Here is a 21,102-nt window from a genome sequence, read left to right as displayed (position 1 = left end):
GCAGGTGATCTGTGCGTATGTAGGGGTGGGGGTTGAGATATTAACACATGGCAGAGCTATAGACAGACTATTAATGCAGGTGATCCGTGCGTATGTGGGGGTTGAGATATTAACATGTGGCAGAGCTATAGACAGACTATGTGGTTCTTTGCTTCTTTGGCTGATCAAACCTCAATATCATGAATGTATGATAAACTCCAGTGTATTATCAGCTTGTTTGTGCTTCACCGAACACATTGACCGATAGAAATATCAATTTACATAAACATGCATGTGTAGTTATTGTGTTACTGTACATAGTGGACATACAAATGCATAAAGTAGAAAGGCAATTGTGTTGTATTTTACAGGCACTGCAAAGCAAACTCGATGTCCCTGCCCTTGAATGGTACAAAATGGCCAAGAAACCAATAGCAATATCTTTTTAAAACATATTAAGCGTTAAAAGTCGTCTTGCTGACAACCAAAGCAATACACAGCTGATATGTTATGATTGTAGCCACAGAAAACAATCTAGTTAATGGCTAAATTAATTGCAAAAGTGAGAATTCACAGTTTGATAACAGCAATGTTAAGAATGTAGAGAGATAGCGTATAAAACAATTTAGATATATATATATATTTGTTTTTTACAGAGCCACTGAGCTTGCAATTTGCATACTGGGACCGGTCTTCATGTGAAACCAAGGACTCAGCCATTCTAACTCAGACAGGTAGTAAAGCATTTCATCACAGCATCCCTGTAAAGACAAAGACACATGAATAGCAATTAAAAAAAAAGATAAACGGGCAAAAGAGTTCTAATTATGCTGGCATTCGACCATATATTTGCTGAAGCAAATTCAGTTTCTGTCATGCAGACACAAGTGAAGATGACACAACTCATTTTGTCCAAGGCCTAGGGAGAGGCTCATCATGAATAAGTAAGCGTGTTTTGGCTGGGAGGCAGCAGCACATGCTACCTCTTTCAAGGTGCTGTGCATTGATGGACGGCACAAGGCAAGCCATCGCTAAGTTAGTCTTGTATAGCCAGAAAACTATTCCACAATCTCTGAATGCTATATATATATATATATATATATATATATATATATATATATATATATATATATATATATAGAGTCTGGAACTACACCTCCCCAAATCCGTAATCCGTTTGTCATTTCTGTTCACAAAAAGATAATTTAAAATATCTTTAGAGCTTTCTTTTTTATTTCCATTTCGGCTAAGCAGCAAGCCATATATATGCTTTGAGCCATATATGCTTGATTTTTATTTATATTAGGATAAATTTGCACAACTGTAAAGACGAAATGGAAGTGGGGAGGAGGCTCCACCGCTTTATATTTTACTCATGATAGAGCTTCCGTTGCTCCAGACTGTATGACGGAAGTATTTGAAAATTGCAAGAGGCAACAGTCTGGCAACGCGAGACTATCGCCAAGGCAACGCCAGACAGCTGCCTCTTCCATTCCTTTCATTGTTGCCATTACCATTGCCATCACCATCAGTGTGTTGCTATGCAGACTTTGCCTGCCACACTCAAAATTCAGTGGAGGAGGTTTGAACCCACTCAAGGTTAAAAGGAGAGCCGACCGTAGCCAAACCCAGGAGGAGGGGGTTGGTAGATAAGACTGGTGACTCACACCTACACCTTCACCTGATTTGTGCTTTCATAATTCATAGTACATTACACAAATATCCAACCTCAGCATTCTCCTTTTTGCCATTACTTAAAATAATACCCAAAGATTCACTCTCGATCAGGTGCGGCTTTATTCGCTTCCAAAACCACAGTATGAAAAATCAGTAATTAGATGTCTGCAAATTCTGAGGAAATATCAGAATGACTGCTCTGTCTGCCAGAGGATCACATGCAGTAGGTTTTAACATGGTGTGTATGGATGGCAGGTCTTAAATAGAGTTAATGGGGTCAAATACATCAACTCCCCAATGACCTGTGGTGCTGTGGCTAACTAGATGTCACAGTTTGACTGAGCATGGTCAGGGATCATTTATACTCGCATCGTTGTGAGCTTGTAGATCAGCTACTTTCAGTGCGTGACACCCTCACATGGTAAAGTATAAATCAACTGTCTATGCTATTCTATTTACCTCTGTGAAATAATAACATGAAAAACAGACAAAAAACAGCTAAATAATCCAATCCAAACTAAATTAAAAAAATTGATTAGTGCAAGGGGTTTAAGGCAAGAGGAAAATGCTAAACCGTTGTTGACAGAAACAAACGAAACAAAAAGGAATCACGTGTAAACGTGTAACCCACAGCGTTTTTAAAACAGTCAACGACATAATTGCAAAATTGTACACTTCTCTGTATAGATTTGGACTTTGGGAGGTTAGCAACACAGACATTGGTCTTTGTCTGGACTCTGTTAGCATCTGGGCTGGGGGAGGGGTAATGAGGGATGTTGTGGGACAACTCTCAGCTGTCAGAATGAATTAAAGCATACACGTACATAGGCAACTGGCGGGCCCCACCCTCACTTAATGCGGACCACAGGTTAATATCAAAATACTGATATATTATTGCAATTATAAACATGCAAACATGACCCGCTTACTTCAGTCTATATAGTCTATATAAGTAGCTTGATGACTAATAAAGTTAAACATAACATAACTAAACGTTACTTTTCAGGATTCCAATTCAAAAATAGCCAAACATAATTCAGGATTTAAATTCAAATATAGCAAAAGAATAGCAGATCTACAAGCCCAATTGAGCTTGTAGATCAGCCATTTTTGCTACGACAGAAATATCAGGCAGAAATATGCAATGTGGCCTTCTGGAAAGAGTGTGGCCCTCTCCATCTTCAAAGTTGCCCAGCCCTGAATTAAAGAGTCACTCGAATGCACAAGGCACTCCCTACAGGGGGGCCAGGGGGCATTAGACCTCTCACTAGATGAGAGATAACCCTGTTCACAGCTGGACATGTCAAAATAACATCACCCCTCTCTCCTCATATAGAGGGGTATCTCACTCAGGTGCTGGGGACATATGGCTTGATTTAGACGGACGGAAAAGCAACATTTTGAGGACGTTTTTTTTACTTTTCAAATTATTACAATCAATTTCTTAAATGCCAATACGGGAATCATAAAAACCTGACCCTCAGTCCCCTTCAAGATTCATAAAAGAATTGTGTGCTCCAGTGCCACTGAACGTTTGTGAATATGTGTGACAGAATTTGAAAAAGACAAAAGAAAAGACATTTTACTCTTACCATTACCTATACATATAATAATAATTAGACCTAATTGAAGCTGTGTGGGGAATTCTGTTTTCATCTTCACCTAGCTGATTGCTGCCTGTGGTAAGACAAGCAGTTTAGGGCTAGGGTTGAGTGTCATGCTCAGAGACACCTCATCACATTGCTGGGGCCAGGAATCGAACCTGGAAACTTCTGTTTCCCAAGTGGCCTCTATACCATTCAGCTATGGCCCCTCTCCTATTAGATTACACGACTACACGTATTGTATGTCCTCAGAGAGGAAAAACCTTCCCAGCGCACATAAGGTGAACATTATGCAAGACAAAACACTCCGATAAGAAGTTTTGACTATACAGTGCCATTTACGCTCAGAATGTTATTTTGACTTTTTGTGCATCCAAACAAATGGCCCTATAAGGCTAAAGCACTGAGGGTGTGAAGTAACATGCTGCTATTTGGGTGACCAGGGATGGCCAGTGACATGACGTCTGTCTATTCCTAGCACGGGATTACGACCACGTGTTGAAGACAAACAGCACGGTGCTTAGCAGTAAACACAAACATGTTTTCATTCAAGGATTGCCTCGATGTATAATTTCCCACGTTACATTTGTGGGCATGTGACTGACAGTGTCACTTATTTACGTTTGGCAATTGGATTCACAGTAGTGGCAAACATGGTCACTGGGCTCAAACACTAATGCTGCTGCTGTGCTGTCTTACCTGGCGAAGGGAATGTATGAGATGCTATACCTGAAAAGGAACAAAGAAAGAAGAGTCAGTGCTACTGTCCATTTCCTATTCTCACAAACAAGACAAGATCTAAATAGATAAAATGCACTAAAAATACAATTGTACAACATTGAAAGACCAATGTAGTCATAATAAAGGCTTTCTCAGTGTGCTTTCTCAATACATAAGGCATGACCAAAACACATGCCATATACAAATCATGAAGAATGCTTAAAATTTTGTTTAGGTACATGGCTTTAGCTTGCCCAAAACAGTAACATTACCCTGTAACATCTGTCTCTCTCTCTAACAAAGGCATTTTGATGAATAACACAAAAAGCGTAAACATGTTCTTTATTGAGGCAACATCAACAAAATGAAAAGGATTAGTCATTAACCCCAGCATCGTTGACAGACGTGCACCAGAGGATTAAATCATCAACAACAAGGCTAATGTGTTCAGCCTGGCTCTTTTAACATTTAACACAAGCCTGGGTTTGTATCTCATTGACTTGCACAATTTTTGGATTTGCTTTTTGGACTTAACTAAGTAAATATTAATAAACTATAGAACATTCTAAAGGGTTAAAAAAAAAGGACAATGCTCAAGCTGTGAACAGTGCATCAGAAACAAGAACATATGGGATGGACAATTTGATAAACACTGGATCAACTCATTAAACACATTTTAAATTATGAACTGAACTACAGGGATAACCGAGGATTCTAAATTGGTTTACACTAAATGTAATAAACACATTGTGTTTATTAGTCTTGTGTTGACTGTGATTACAACCACGGTATAGCCAAAACGACGATGCCAAATCAATCCCTTCAAGCATCCCAGATATTTGAAACATGTGAGGCATGTAGTACAATAAATGAATAATTAACTGCGTATGGCTGCCCTCTCATTCAACCATCACACAGCGCAGGCACTGCTCTTCTACTCCGTAGATGTGGGAATGAACAGGCAGTGTGGTAATAATTACAAGGCTGAGGTAATGGAAGGTCCTGGATACCGCACAGTGTAGGGTTTGGCAAGTTACAGCCGTAATGTTCCATATCACAAACGATAAATATGTATTATGAACATAATTATATATTATATGTTGTATATCGTTTGGTATCCAGGTTAACAGAGACAGGAGCGTCTGTATGAAAATGCACCGTGTCCTTGACTAGGCTTGAATGTGCAATTGTGGTTGCCAAGGTGATGCTTCATACTCTTACAGTACAGTCAGAGTGAGAGAGTACACGTGTACATTCTAGCAGCAAAGTTAAGGCCAATCATGTCTTGTCCAATGACGCAGGTTTCCGCTGCCCAGAGAGACCATCCATTATGTTCCACTTGAGCTGCTGGAGGTACGTGTTCTCATACAGAAATACTTTGTTGCCGCTGTGCAAATATGCTCACATTAACAAATACTCACTGACACGCCAAGACACATCACCAGCTGGACCTTTTATTTGCTGCCGTGCTGCAAGTCGACCCCACTAACCCTACAAGGTGTCAATCAGTACTATCCAGCACTAGTTGGCAAGGTAACAATCCACAAATGACAGGAAATTATGTCCACCCTGACATCCCTTTTTCTCCAAGCAATAAAGTTAAAGGTGACGCAGCTCATCCTCATCATAAGTTAACACTTACTAAACACAGGTACCTAAACCAAACGTCAAATCATTAAAATGTTCATAAATACTAGGGAAATCCTAAGCCAATCAAATTTCTAATACCACTAAATACTCATTTCCAATTATACTACCAGTAAGATGCCCTGAGGCGAGAAGCAACCTCGCCCTAAGGGCAAGGTCGCGTGCACGTATCCGCCTGGGTGACGGCAGACTGCTGGACGAGCGCTGGCGCTTTGGCATTGGGGGTCAGATCAAAATATGGAATGAATTCTGTACTGGCCATATATGGAACGTGCCTTGAGTGTACAGGGTTTGATGAGGTCAGATCAACATATGGATTGTCAGAACAGGTAGGGCGGGTGGGGAGGATCAACATATGGACTATCAGAACAGGTCAGCTCCATATATTGAGATCTAAGGGTTTGAGGTCAGATGGCATCTTATCAAGGGTTAGATGAGGTCAGTGTCGTGATCTTCATAAATGGAGATGGCCATATATGGTGGTGTGACGTGTCACGAGCGTGACCATATATGGAGGTGTGATGTGATGAGGCATGACAATATATGGAGGCATGGCCAACCAACCAACTGACGGGAGATGCAGGTTTTCATAGTAAATGCGACCTAGAGTCACAATAATGATAAACTATATGGCACTTCATACTCTAGTTCCTTAATGATAAGTTTAACTAATTGATAAGCTATCAGCAACATACCGTTATAATATTCAAAACATTCAAAGGTAGCTTTTACTCCTCAGACATAGCATGTGCATGAGACCCAAAGTGTGCACTACAGTTCAAGTTTAACCAATTACAGGATTTAGGCCAAGCATGTGCCCAGGGCAGAAAATCAGATTATCTTATTATTAGCCAAATTATCTCAAGTCATTGACACATAATACAAGATGAGGCAGCTGGACTAAAGATCGTTACAGTTTCCTGTGAATGCATCTTGATTTGAATGGTCTGGTATCATTGACAAAATAAATTTTAAGCAACTGTGCTACGGTGCAAACATTGCTGAGGGTGGTAACACTTACCATGTCATTGCCAAGAACTGCAGAATACAGAAGATGAGAGCCAACAACTTTTTGTCCCACTGTGCAAAGAAATACAAAACAGATGTGATGTGAAAATCTCTGCAGCAACCCAATGCCAATACATACATTATAGAGGTGCTCCAATCGATCGGCCACATATTTAAATCCAACGCTTTTCACTCCAAATAACTTGATCAGTAATTTACCCGATCTGGAGAAACATGTTTTATACCAGTTAAGTGGTATAAAAGTCAATCAGATATATAGTATAATATCACTTTGTATCTTTGTGACAGGCCTAAACATTCTTCCCTTCCTCCACACACAGAAAGCAACAGTTTTGACATTTAATAATTTGGGAAATATTTGAAATTTCCCCTTACGCACAAGATCGGTATCGGCTGATCATGAGCACCTAGACATAGTCCAACCTATTTCAGTCCATTTATTTACTTACCCAAAACGCTGCACAGAGTGTCAAGGCAAGGCAGAGCTGGAGGGTGAAAAAAAAGTAAATATCTGGCAAGCTTGCACAACAATATGAAACTCACAAGATGAAAAATAATAATGAATTGCATTTTTATAGCGCTCAAGTGCTCAAAGTGCTTTACAATGGTTCATTCATTCATACATTGGGAGGTGAAGCGGCGAACAGTCAACAGTCCTCACTTCCCACATTCACACACCAATGGTGGCAAGCTCACACCGCCAACTCATGGGAGGCAATGTAGGGTTCAGTGTCTTGAACCAAGGACACTTCGACATGTGGACAGGAGGAGCCGGGATTCGAACCGCCAACTCATGGATCATTGGACGACCTGCTCTACCTCCTGAGCCATAGCCGCCCTAAAAATGTAGTGTAAACACCTTTGTTATATGTGAAACGCAGAAAACACCCGACCAAAAGGCATTAACTGCCTCCACAAAAAACGGAAACATGCCCCCCCCAAAAAAGACACCAGGTTCAAAGTGGGTAATACCACAAGGATTCCAAATCTTATAATCGGGTATGCACACTCAAAGGTTAGCCAGCCGCAGACCTCCGGCTAAGGAGTAAGTCAATAAAGATGACAATAAACTGGAGCCTCACTTAATCCAGGGTTTAAGACAAATGGAACACAGAAAAATTCCATTTTGCGTCTGCTCACACATGACATGTCGACTGTCATGGATAGAGTAAGTAAGCAATGCAGGAGGTAAACTCTCAATCAAAATGTTGGGTATTGCTTTTGACACAAGCTAGCTATGAGTGGCTGGTTCCCTTCCTCGACACATAACATATATACCAGACCAGCAAGTGTGTCACCAGCAAAGCCTCACACCTTTTTGGGGGCATGCTCCCCATTGTAACCCAATGCTATTTGAAAAAAAAGAGCTTACCTTACCGTATATCATTTGACAGCTTCATTTTTTCCGATAACATTCTATTATTCTGTGTACTCTGTGTATTGTCTGTTCCTCCAGATTTATTGATAGACAAGCACACAGATAGATAAATAGATTAGATACCCCTCGATTAGATTAAATAAAAAAGATTAAATAAATCCGGAGGAACAGATGTCAACAAAACGCACGTCATGCGGACGTAATCTGACGTGACGTCAGCAGGTCGGAAAAGATACGCTGGCATTAACCCATTCTGACCGGGCACCCATTTTGGTGTCAGCATCATGTTATGCTTTAGCTATTTAAAAATAGCAGATCTACAAGCTCATATCGCGCCACCGAGTGGCGCGATACGAGCTTGTAGGTCTGCTATTTTTGAAAAATCGAAGAACGACTGACATTTTTAGAATCTGATCTAAGGTCAGAATGGGTTGATCAGACCAGTGTGTGTCCGGCGGAAACCTCGTATGAATCTGATCTCAGGTCAGAATGGGTTAAAACATCTTGCGTTATTAACAAATACTCATCATAGACAATGGCATGGTCCCTAACAGTGCCACAAAGCAGTCCGTTAATCTTGTCCTCAGCACTGACAGATTCAGTTCCCTACTGACAAATACGGTACTAAATAGTATTAAAAGTGGTTATTTGGATACGTGATGCATATATCATCACTTATTTTGGTGCTACAGCACCTGTTTTAAGGGCGCTACATAGCACCTGTCTTAAAGGCGTACAGCACCTGTCTTAAACCATTAAAAAGGTGCCAAAACGAAACAAGAACCACACATGGGTTTTGAATGGCGGTGGTGCTATATTGCACCTCAACCATCCCAAATAACTGCTGAAGAACCCTGTAAGAATGTTGTCACATTGTTTCTTTTGTTCACCCTACAGCTACAGAGGACGATTTACAGAGATCTTAACAGTAACTAAAATGGAAGAAAAATTATGTATTTACCAGCATCACAATGGTGGCTATCAGTCTTGTTGGTTCAAACATGCGCTTTAACTGTTTTAATGGTCCCATCAGGAAGCAGGTGCTTGAAATGTAACAAAAAAAAGTCATTAGTTACACATAAAACATGTAGAAATGTAAAACACATCCGTAGCAGTAAGTTTAACCCATTTAGACAAATGCCTTCTAAATCCTGACAGAGTTAAAAATGTTCGCTCTGAAAGAATATATTCAAACATTTGGGCCACATTTTCACAATTTTTCAAAAATAGCAGACCTACAAACTTGTAGATCTGCTATTCTTCAACAGCTAAAGTACAACATGCTTAAAACACCAAAAGGGGTTCATGCGTTACATTTAACAGTATTCAGTTACGTTACATTACTGCAATTAAAAAGTATTCTGTTACATTAGTCACAGGGGTGCTCAAAAGGTAGATTGCGATCTACCAGTAGATCACAAAGGCTGTGCCGGTAGATCACAGGCCATGGCCATAAAAAATATAATGTAAATATAAAGAACTGCCACTTCTGCACACACGCCTCGTGCAACCTATACGTTGTACTACCTTTGATGCCGGCACGCTCTCTGTGTCTCATCAGCTATTGCTATACATGTAGTATTTAAAAAAGAATGAATCAGAATTTGAAGGTTTTCAGAAACCTTAGGTCAGGCCCTAGAAGGCGTTCCCAGATTTGGCCTCAGGCATCAATGGGTTAAGGTGACTTAAAAGGGCCTCTCAGCTCAAACCCATGTTGTTGTGACACACAAATAGTTACACAAGTACACATTCGTTGACATAGTGATAGTGAGCATGAAGAAGTCAGGTCAGCTGTTAGATTGACAGCTGCAGTTAGAATGAGTACATTGATGCTGTGAAAATTTATTTGGCAATCTATGGTCTTGAAGGTGACCTATTGAATATTGTAGATTACAATGATGATTACGCAGTCACCACAGACTGAAAAGCATGCGTCACTGATTTTTGTCTAACACGCACAACGATATTGTTGCTTGCAGCATTTCACATCTTGGTTGACAGAGAGATCATTCATTCAGGAAATATAGGTCTTAAATGTAACTAAGAAACGCCATTGTTTTGTGAAAAGGTAACTAAATAACTGATTACTCTAATAGCAAAACAATCCGTTAGGTTACTCCCTTAACCAAAAAAGTCAGAAACCTTATTATTCCATCTTGTCATGCTTTTTCACAAATGTATGGCCTGTTTAATCGTTTGTTGCGCATCTAGAACCTTTGTCATCCAAATAACATGCACAAAGGGACTAAATTATTTTCGCTCCTATGCCACTAAAATGTGGAACGCCCTACCAACAGTCACTAAGACATGCGAATCCCTTGACTCCTTCAAAACCGCTCCCAAAGGGCACCTACGGACGGCTGCAATTCGAAACTGGCCCCCGTAAAATCGGAATCCCTCCCCCCCCCACCCCTTTCTCCCCTCACTGTATATGTTTCTTTTCCCTTTTTACCTCCTTTATGATGAATTCCTGTTCTTTGGCTATATAGAAGTGTCTATTTGTCTCTAAATGTTTTGATGTATTGAACAAGGAGGACCCTCTTGTAAACAAGTGTAATGCTTTATTGGGTCGTCCACTCACAGTTAACAGTCTTTGTATTGAGTTGTGCTTGAAATGTACTGTAATTCTGCAAACTGTAAATAAATATTTCAATCAATTCACTATCACTAAAAACGTATACTGTAAGTATGTTGGGGGGAAATAGTTCAAGTATTTCGTTGGCCTCCTGGCGGTCTGCTCAAAAATGTGATGCTGATAAGCATAAGTTTTTAAGATTAGCCACCACAGACGGTCAGACAGACACAAATATGGATTCCCCAAAATAAAGTGTTAACTTTAGAGTTACGTGTATATGTCCTATCAGCAGCACTGAATTTGTCCTTGTCCTAATATTTATTTGAATATCATGATAATGTCCCACACAGGATGGAAATGTACTATCTATGTATTATGTACTATGTAATATCCGCTTCAGGTAGCAGTCTTACCTGGATAGTGCTGCGAGGTTCCCGATAGTGTAGAAGACAGCAAAGAGCTTAATGCCGGCTTTGGGCAAGAACAGTAAGGCTGAACCCTGGTAAAACAGAAAATAAAGTCATGTCATATTGTCATTATACAATAATTTCACTATCAAACTCTTCACTTTCTTAAAGTTTCTAGACATTTGATTATGACAGTGTTAATGACAGAACATGGGCTCCCCCTGGTGCCAACGCTCTGTAAAGCCAATTCCTGGATAACATTTAAAAGACCACTTCAACCTATCTTCATATAATAGGTCCTCACCATAGACTGTAAAAAATATGGACAAAGCGTTCCCCGGGTCTAACATGAACGTAAAATGAAGCCTGTAATGATATGCTAATTCCTGATGTAAGTCGCCATCTTTTGGTACCAGCTGGCCATTGGCTGGCTCCGTTTTGTACCAGCTGGTCATTGGCTGCCCAGACAACGAGGCGGGACTTCCCCCTTCTTCTCCGTTGGTTTTTATTTTGACTCGAGTGGGAGGAGAAGACTCTTGAGTGGGAGGGGAATCCCGATCATAGACTGTAACGGTAGCCACGCCCCTCAGAACATACGCGACTTTATGGTCATTTTTTTAATTAATGGGACCATAATTTTCCAAAAAGAATATTATGACATTAGAAATGAGACTTTAAACTAGTGACTGGAAGAAGAAAGTATTCATGACCATGTTTATTAAGGTAATACAGTCTAGGTGAAGTTGGGCCAAAATACATGGGCCTCTATGGAGCTATGGGGCTTTTTGGGTCCAGTCCAGCGCCACAACAGGCCATTATATGAACTACCGATTTCAAATGAGGCTTCACGAAATATCTGGCTGACTGCCCCCCTGGTCCTCACTAATAATCATGATAAAATGGCACGATTTTTGAGTGGTGCACCCACTCCCTTACGGAGCTGTGTATGTGGCTGGGTGCCTGGGTGGGTATGAGCACGAAAACAGCATGGTTGTTTTTCACCACCTGTGAGCAACCTAACACACACACAAACACACACATACACACACATATTAACTGTATATATGATGATTTCGGGTGTGCCAGTACAGTACAGTGACAGTACAGTACAGTAGAGGGTATAGTAGATGGACCCCCACACGGTAACTATGTCATTTCTCAACCGTTTCAGACGTGGGGCGGCTTGCCGGAATCAGCCTGACCCCTGGGCACATTCCTGGGGGTCTGGATGTTCTGGGGACCCCTTTCCCCGAGACCCCCACATGGTAACTCTCTCATTTCTCTACCGTTTCGGATGTGGGGTGGCTCGCCGGAACCGGGCCGGCACCCTGGCCGTGGTCCTGTGGGTCTAGAACTTCCGGGGACCCCCACACGGATTTGCACCACTCACTTCACATGGGTGTGATTTTTTTCTCATAAGAGGGCTGTGGGCACTGGGCAGTTTAGAAACCGTCCTCCAGTGACATCACTATTAGGCAGATTTTACCAAGATTATTTTACAAAGATGTTTAGAAGCCATCGTGAGAACGATGGCTTCCATTTTCGCATTGCAACTTTTCAGGACTAGAAAGCCTGCCGTTTCTATTAGCTTGTATTCCCCGTCGATGATGTCACTGGAGGACAGTTTCTGAACTGCCCACAGCCCTCCTATGAGACACAGACAAATTACAACATTTTTTTCATGATTATTAGTGAGGACCTATTATATGAAGATAGGTTGAAAAGTGGTCCTTTAACTCTAATTTACAGAACAATCAGGGGGTAAACTTGGATATGGCAGATGAAATTGACAGCACTGTCAGCATAAAAAAGGCTTCAATGCCCTCCCAAGCACTTAAAGGGTTAGGTAGTTCCAGGCATTTGATGGGAGACGGGGTAACACTGGGTTGAGTATTTCCTACAGATTTAAGTCTAAAGATCTGAACTAACCCTTTAAGCCCTAGTAGGGCTAGGGAAGCCATATGGGGTTTGAATGTGTACAAGTGTGAATTATCAGCATGCAGTGGCTTCTGTCTGTTATCAGTGGAATAGGGCCAACTGTCCAACTGTCTTACTCTTACTGTATGTGGCCGACTACCCATTTGTGTCGAATGTCAGCACCAGAGGTTTTGCCAATTTTAGCTAATTGAATTTACATTATTCTCCAAATCCAAGATTTATATTCATAAACATTAAATAGCATTTAGCCGTTATGGGACAAATTAAGAGGCAGTGGAAAAACATGTATGGGTTTGACCTAAACCTAATCTACTAATATATATTTTTTGTTTTTCAAGCGATAAAGAGGATCCATTTGAAAAGCATGTTGGCAAAGTGACTGCTGTGTGTGGCAAAGTATAAAAGCTTTAGAAAACACCAAGACTCACTAATATTGAGCACAGGATGCCTCCAGCAAAGCATATGACAAACCATTTCACCCTGGTGCTGTAGCTGAGTGTGGTAGAATCAAGGACCTGGTGAGAGAACAATGAGAGGATGTCACAATGACCCACAGAAATACCCCACCAAACAACACACATGGACTTCCTATTGATGACGTGTACCACTGCCACACACACACACACACACACACACACACACACACACACACACACACACACACACACACACACACACACACACACACACACACACACACACACACACACACACACACACACACACACACAGTATAAGCCTGTGATGGCCATTTTGTGGTATGTGCTGCAGATTATTGAGTATGTATAAAACATGAGATTGGACAGTGAATATTCTAACAACCTGAAAGGTTAGGTTTTGCCATTTGTGACTGTTGACACTACAGTTGATTTGCATGCACTGTAATGTTTGATATTTTGCAGTGATTCACGATATGCGAGCTGTACGTTTTTAAATGTGGACCCCCAAGAAGATTTGCGGTCTATTATTACTTTAGGCTTTAGGGCACAGGTCTGATTGGGATCCCAAAAAAAAAATCCTATACTGTATAAGCATGATAACTCTAAGACGTCTGTAAATAAATAAAATAGACGAAAAGGTGAATATGAAACCAACCGAAGGACATTATATTATGCAGACAGTGGCTAACAGATGAAAGGTTTCATAGAAGGAATTCCCTAAAGCTGCTCAGTTCTAACGTCTAGCATATTCTTTTTGGTATGCTGCACACAAACAAGGGAGTATTAAAGGGACTAAATTCATTTCACTCCTATGCCACCAAAATGTGGAACGCCCTACCAACAGTCATTAAGACATGTGAATCCCTTGACTCCTTCAAGATTGCTCTCAAAGGGCACCTACGGACAGCTGCAATTCAAAACTGGCCCCCGTAAAATCTGAATCCCTCACCCACCCCTGTTCCCCCTCACTGTATATGTTTCTTTTGCCTTTTTACCTCCTGTGATGATTTCCTTTTGACTATATAGTTGTGTATATTCGTACGTCTAAATGTTTTGATAAATTGAAAATGGTGGGCCCTAGCCCACCCTATTGTAAACAAATGTAATGCTTTATGGTGTTGTCCACTCACTGTTAAGTTTTTGTATTGAGTTGTACTTGAAATGTACTGTTAATAAATCAATCAATCAAAACACATTTAAAGTAGTGATATTCAGATGAACTCATCACAAGCATGACTCAGTCAATATCTTACCTCATTTCCTCCTTCTCATGAAAGCATGTAAAAAGTGGCAACACACAGACAAGTGAAATTGATTGGTTAGCCTAACAATTGATAAGTTAAAGTGATTAGAAAGAACTCCCAGAGAGAGTGGAGAACTCATGACAGGCCTTCTGACAACTAATTTGCGTGAACATACTTGATGGGATTGGGAGATCAAAGAAAGTATAATAGCAAAGATCATAACTGTGCTGATCAAGTTAAGTCTCATGGACATACTTTCTTGACGTGTCTGCACAAAAATACATACTTTTGTTTGAATAAAAAACAAAGTTAGTTTAGCGACCAAATAATACACATTTGACGCTATACAAACGGAATTCAACCTTAGCAATGTGCAACCAAACTAAATTAACTAAATTATGTAGCTTGCTGGACCGTTAAAGTTAGTTAATGATGCTAACTGTTGACATAGCAGAACTAGCATTACATTACCTGTGCTGTCAGACCCAACTCTTCGTTCTCCTCCTGGCCGCTTAAAACACGACGAAGCTTGTCCATCGTTAAAACTGTTTAGCTCTGCCTTTATACCTATTAATTCTTATTTAATTATATCGAATGATTTAAATTCACCAAAATATAAAGTAAACCGTGACTGCGAGCAGTGTGCTCGCATCAGCACAACATTCGCTTCCTCCTGGCTTCCGGGGGTGTTGTTGAACTGTCCAGAGATCAGTTTCGCTCTATCTCGCTGGCTGTGCCTCGTCATCGGCGAGGAAGTCGCGAGACCGACCGCAGATCAGCGTAGCCGAGCAGCGCCCCGAAAAATCACCGATCTACAAGCTCACAACGCGACGCGACGACGCGTCCGCGCCGCGTTGTGAGCTTGTAGATCGGCGATTTTGGCGTGCGACACCGTCGGACGTACGACGGACGAGAAATATGTCTATGGCTTTCCTCCTAAGTCCCCAATTGGAGGGCCCTGAACCTGAAGTCAAGACTGTCAACATTATAAGCCAATAATATTAATAGCATTAACAAATAATAATACATAACATTTATATAACGCTTTTCTTATAGTACCCAACGTCACGCTTACTCGCTTTACAAACAAAAGACAAAATAAACTAGAAAAAGTGCCCTTCCGGGCACAGGTCTCCACCAGGTTATCCACAGATCCGTGCAGTTAGAGGTAAAAACACTTTTCGGCCAGTTATAGCGCCACCTTGAGGCTGAGTTGAAATTGTTCATGTGGCATTTTGTCCTGGGCCTAGTGGGAATGTGGGTGCACAATTTCACGGAAATCACGCGATGTGTTCATGATTTGCAGCATTTTGTTTGAAACTGAGCACTCCTGTGAACTTTGGAAGCCAATCTTAACCAATCAGGATGGAGTCTGATAAATCTGAAAGACCCGTTTCGTTGAATGGCTCTAGAGAGACTGTGTACCAATTTGCGTGATGTTTGGACAAAATCTGTAGGTGTACTGTGCAAAAACTTGTTTTGCACAAAGCGGCCTCCTGGTGGCGCTATAACAGGCCGTTCTGGAAAGTTTGGGGCAGAGGTTCATGGTTGGCATCCAGGGAGTGTGTGTGCAAAATATGGCATCGAAAAACTTGTTTTGCACAAAGCGGCCTCCTGGTGGCGCTATAACAGGCCGTTCTGGAAAGTTTGGGGCAGAGGTTCATGGTTGGCATCCAGGGAGTGTGTGTGCAAAATATGGCATCGACCGGGTTAACGGTGGCCGAGATTAGCTGTTCACGGACACACGGACACACGGACGGACACGCGGACGGACGGAGTGCAAAACATACTCTCCCCACATGCCTTCGGCCTGGTGGAGACAACAACTTTATTGGTAGAGAAAGTTAAAAGTGTGTTGCTGGACTGTGGACACTCTAGTCTTTGTAATGAGACACATTTTCGTGTCTTGCTTGCATTGTATTACACGAGATAGCCTAAAGGTAATATGGACACACGAGATAGCCTAAAGGTAATATGGACACTTTTCCTGAAACCCCTATTTTATTTTATTTTATTTTATTATTAGCTTAAAGCTATTATGGTTATTGTATGGGTCCAGGCTTGAACAAACTTGTCACTGTGGTTTATTTAGGTGCTTTGTCGCCATCCCGTGGACGTGCGAAAAGAAGGCAGTCAATTTATCACATGATGAAGGTACACTCGATGCACTCCAGACAGTATACTAGTACAGTACTAGTACTAACGTAATAAAGTGCTGTAACAATAATGGACTTCGTTCATTTCCCTGGTTCAGTAATGGGTGTTCAGATGGTTCAGACAGTCCATAGAACTATTCCATGTTCCTATCTTTCAGCCGTGACCCGGAAATCTTCTTCGTCGCGATCCGGAAATGGTTCCGACACCTCTAAAGACGTTTCAATTCGTCTTTAAAGGAGGAGGAAATGAGGAGAAAGATCACCGAGGAGTTTAGTTGATAGTATACTTTTGTGGAATTGTTTGGGGGGCACGTATAAATCCACCTCTATGGCAGAAATATACGGAGCACCTATAGATGTATCCATTCACAAATGTAAGTGTTTACATTCCATTCAGGCGCTTTATTTACGTTTTTAGTACACTATAATAACGAAGGACGCCAATCCATGCATTCGAACTTGAATCCTTGACCTTATACACTGCATCAAAAGTACCTCAAAGAGTCAAAGTTAGTGTGTTGACCATAGCCTTTCTTTTATAGGCCTATTATGTGGTTATGACACCATATCCTATTTTACTTTGGCTTACATCCTACTGTTGTATTCTTAATTATGCTGCTACAATCTTGTGTATCATACTTGCAGATCTAAGAATAAACAATACAAACTAAAAATAATGATTAAAAAAACTTTGTATTTGAGTAGGAGAATACATTTATAGGCCTATAGGCTATCTTGTGTGCATTTTCTGCTTTACAACCCCCCCCCCCCTATTTTTCTATACTATTCACGTATTCTCTTTTTTTCTAACTTATTTAATATTACTTATTATTATTATTATTATTTACTATGATATGCCTTTTAATGTCTTGAAGAATTGAAAATGTTTTTTTTATCTTCGTAGCAGATTTTATATTGAATGACCTGTAGGCCTACTTGAAATTCTACAAACTGTTAATAAAAAGTTTAATCAATTAATTTTCAATCAATGCCAGTATTTACCACCTTTTATATAGTCTAAATATTCTACTTTTGATGAGATCATTTGAGATTGACAGACACCTGGACATAATGTCTTACAGGGACTGATGATGAGACCCGCAAGCTCATTCAGCTCAGAATGGATTATGACAACCGGTTTACAGGGAAAAGGCACACTGCCAAAAAAGCCTGGGAGTGAGTTGCATGATCTTTTTTTTTGCAGCCAGTATCATGTCAATTTATATACACACTCAGTTCTTTGTTATTAGCTTTTAATAAATCCCAAATCATACTGTATATTTGTTACAGTATCTTAATGTTGGTTGTGATCTGGTTTTGTTCCCTATTATATTATATTTAGAGCTGTTGGTTGTATGCAAATGATATTTTCTGACATTCATGCCTTTGTGTAAATGACTACCACATAAATGTCATCCTGGCTGCAATTCTTTGAGCAAAGTAGAAACAAAAAGGTGAAATCCGTCCAAGTTAAAAAGTAGTAGATACTAGATGCACTGTTTACCGGGTACATGGATCAACAGAATTCAATGTAACTCACAAACATTATATTGTATGTATTATATGCATTACTGATTGAGTAGCATAACCTTTGACTATACTGTACTGTTAATAATCATGTTAATAAAGTATTCAATAAAAAACAAGTAATAACAAGTCCTTCTGGTAATTTCTATTAAATGTACATGGCACGGGTGGGCAGGCACACATTTAATCACCTAAACTATCACTAGGAGTTAGATATTAATTCCCAATGAAATGGGTCATAATGCCACTGTTTTTCTGTTTTTCTGTTTCTGAAAACGAGTCCCCAACTCGTTTTGTTCTATAATCTATACTTTTAGCCTAAATGTTTTACTGTACTCCTGTCAACAATGTTTGACTAATAAAGTATTTGATCAATCAAACATAGTAAATTTGACTGATTTAAAGTTGGCTCTGTAATTGGACCGATTTTTCCCGATACACCAAATCTCTTTGGTGTATCTAGCCAAGGTCACACAAGCTCACAACACGTCTGTGACACGAATGTTCTCCCCAGAATAGCAATGGTTGGATTCAAGTGGTTAATTAAAATGACCAGAAGTACTTATTTGTGAGTGCTGGCAGTTTTTATTAGTAATTATTTGAGACCAATTGAGTTTGATATGTATGAACTTGTCTTGCATTCCACAGGGAGATGCTTAAGAAAATTGCCATAGATGACACTGTGACCGCAACTCAACTATCCAAGAAGTGGGACAACTTAAAGAGAAAATATAAGGTGTGGTTAAAATGTGCTTAATATTTCGTGCATCATGTTGTTGAAAGTAACAAATTCAAGGTGAACGGGACCTTATCTGAACCGTTGACCATCAGTACTGGCATCTGCACTAGCATGCTATACTGTTGACTACATGATAACGAATGACAGCCATTCTAGGTTTCGTGTTTAACACAGCAGATACTGTACATTTGTGTGCAAACATGAAATTCAGAACTCTTCAGAGGAGATGGTTTTCGGCCTCTATTGGGAGGGAGACCACTCTCCAGTGGATATCCATGACCAGAACATAATCCAGGTTCACTCCTATACGCAATTAACAACAAACCGACAGAGTGTTCAGGTATTAAATGTCTGCACTCAGGTTCAACCAGACGTTAGAGCAGTGGTTCCCAAACTTTTCAGGTCGAGAACCAAAAGAGATTTCTGCCCAGGCCAGGACCCAAACTCTACAAGTGATCGACTATTTTCTCTATTTAATACATTTTTACGGGAGGAAAAAAAATCATATTAATAGGCAGGCTTACAACTCATCTTCACCCACGCTTATTTTCTTGCAGGAAATCAGATTCGCCCCTTCTGGAGCAGGGACTGACAAAGAGGCCACACCAACCACTTGGGCGTATTTTAAAATCATGCACGAGGCTGTCGGGGATGGGTCAGCCATTGAGTATCCTGTCGTGATGGACTCCTTGTGTGTGGTGAATAAACGGTCTCCTGACATGGACTCGGGTAGCAGAGTGTCACCTCCTCCTACACCTGTGAAGGCCACTAGTAGCCAGACATATGTGGAGGAGCCTGGCTCAAGTAACCTCACACAGGAGGACAGTGAGCCGTCCACCTCTACCGGTCCTCCACCTTGCAAAAGAGAAAGGAGAAGAAGAAAAGAAGAAGAGAGCGTGTTGCAGTTCCTGGAGGCAGAGGCGGCAAGGGAGGAGGAACGCTTTCAGGCCACACAGGAGAGCACCAAACGCTTCCTGGAACTTTTTGAGGATCTAGTAAAGAAAAGCTGAGATCTCTTTAACCTTTGATTATGATCCCAACATTTATATATTTTTGCTTTTAATTTCTTTCAAAATTAAAGAACATTAACTTGCTTATTATACAGTATATTGCAGTGTTGAGGGGGTTCCCCAGCTAAATGATTGATAGTAGTGATATATAGCAGCCCCCTTTCACATCACGATTGAATGAGTGATATCTTCACACTATTGTGGGCAATTAAAAGTATGGCTCATTTCTTAAGAAAATCCATGAAAAGCACACTTGTGGAAATGTAAATGAAACATTTAGTAGAATGACTACAGTACAAGACTCACTGAATTACAAGTCATGATTGATTGATTTTATTTGGTAACATTACCTTTAAAAAAAAAAAAAGAGTAAAGGAATATTAAATCCACACTCAATGTAATATGCTGGTTTAAGAGTCTTGTTTAATAGGGATCCGCAGCAACAGTCAAACCAAACAAACAGATGCGTTTCGGCACGCAGGCCTTTGTCAATGTAGGAATTTTTAATTGTAAAACTATAAAAAAAAAAAAACGGTACAGCAACAAATATGCATCTAAAAATGGTGTGATCAATAAACTATTTAAATAAATGCTGTACTTAGTTAAAACATAGTAGTAGCCAGTGGGGTCCTGGATCACAACAAAAGCAACAGTCAAACACTTAGTTGAAAAGTAAGACTGGTGCATTTTTCGTGGCATTTGTCAGAAAAACGCACCCAGTCTGTAAGCACCCTAACAGCACACAACTAATATACAAAACCAGTGTAAGCTACCATAGTGCAAGCACACAACTAACATACAAAACCTACTGAGGTATAGTGAGCTACTATAGTGCATGTTTAATCACAAATTATTTGGTGCAAAAAAAAAGGCTATTAAATCAAAAATAAAATGTAACGTTACTACAGGACTAAATATGGGAGAAATGTGCTGGACCGGGCTTCAATTATAGTAGAGAAGACAATACCATACCAATAACATTCACCTGTGCTTTTTGAAAAACTGAACAATGCACTTCCCTATTTAGAGGTA

The 21,102-nt window shown here is 40.3% G+C and overlaps 2 protein-coding genes across 3 annotated transcripts; one reads left to right on the top strand and one right to left on the bottom strand.

The window, feature by feature from the left end:
- Nucleotides 1–316: 316 nt before the first annotated feature.
- Nucleotides 317–15,350, bottom strand: sft2d1 (SFT2 domain containing 1). The gene is made up of 8 exons (XM_083775255.1): nt 15,110–15,350; nt 13,383–13,469; nt 11,023–11,108; nt 8,996–9,077; nt 7,106–7,141; nt 6,649–6,707; nt 3,960–3,989; nt 317–740 (listed from the first exon to the last, which is right to left on the bottom strand). Exons 1-8 carry the CDS (start codon nt 15,173–15,175, stop codon nt 701–703), a joined length of 486 nt encoding a protein of 161 aa, XP_083631381.1. The 5' UTR covers nt 15,176–15,350; the 3' UTR covers nt 317–700.
- Nucleotides 15,351–17,047: 1,697 nt separating this feature from the next.
- LOC310865516 (uncharacterized protein) lies at nt 17,048–20,174 on the top strand. Of its 2 annotated transcripts, none has more exons than XM_083774660.1 (4): nt 17,048–17,168; nt 17,845–17,970; nt 18,970–19,057; nt 19,618–20,174. In XM_083774660.1, the coding sequence occupies exons 2-4, from the start codon at nt 17,915–17,917 to the stop codon at nt 20,068–20,070; spliced, it is 597 nt and encodes a 198-aa protein (XP_083630786.1). In that variant the 5' UTR covers nt 17,048–17,168; nt 17,845–17,914; the 3' UTR covers nt 20,071–20,174. The 2 variants fall into 2 exon arrangements, with proteins under 2 accessions (XP_083630786.1, XP_083630785.1); XM_083774659.1 differs by having other exon boundaries at nt 17,050–17,168; nt 17,877–17,970.
- Nucleotides 20,175–21,102: the final 928 nt, after the last annotated feature.

The sequence above is a fragment of the Protomyctophum parallelum genome, assembly GCF_964188405.1.
Source record: "Protomyctophum parallelum genome assembly, chromosome: 10".
Classification (NCBI taxonomy): domain Eukaryota; kingdom Metazoa; phylum Chordata; class Actinopteri; order Myctophiformes; family Myctophidae; genus Protomyctophum; species Protomyctophum parallelum.
This window is presented reverse-complemented; position numbering and strand designations above follow the sequence as displayed.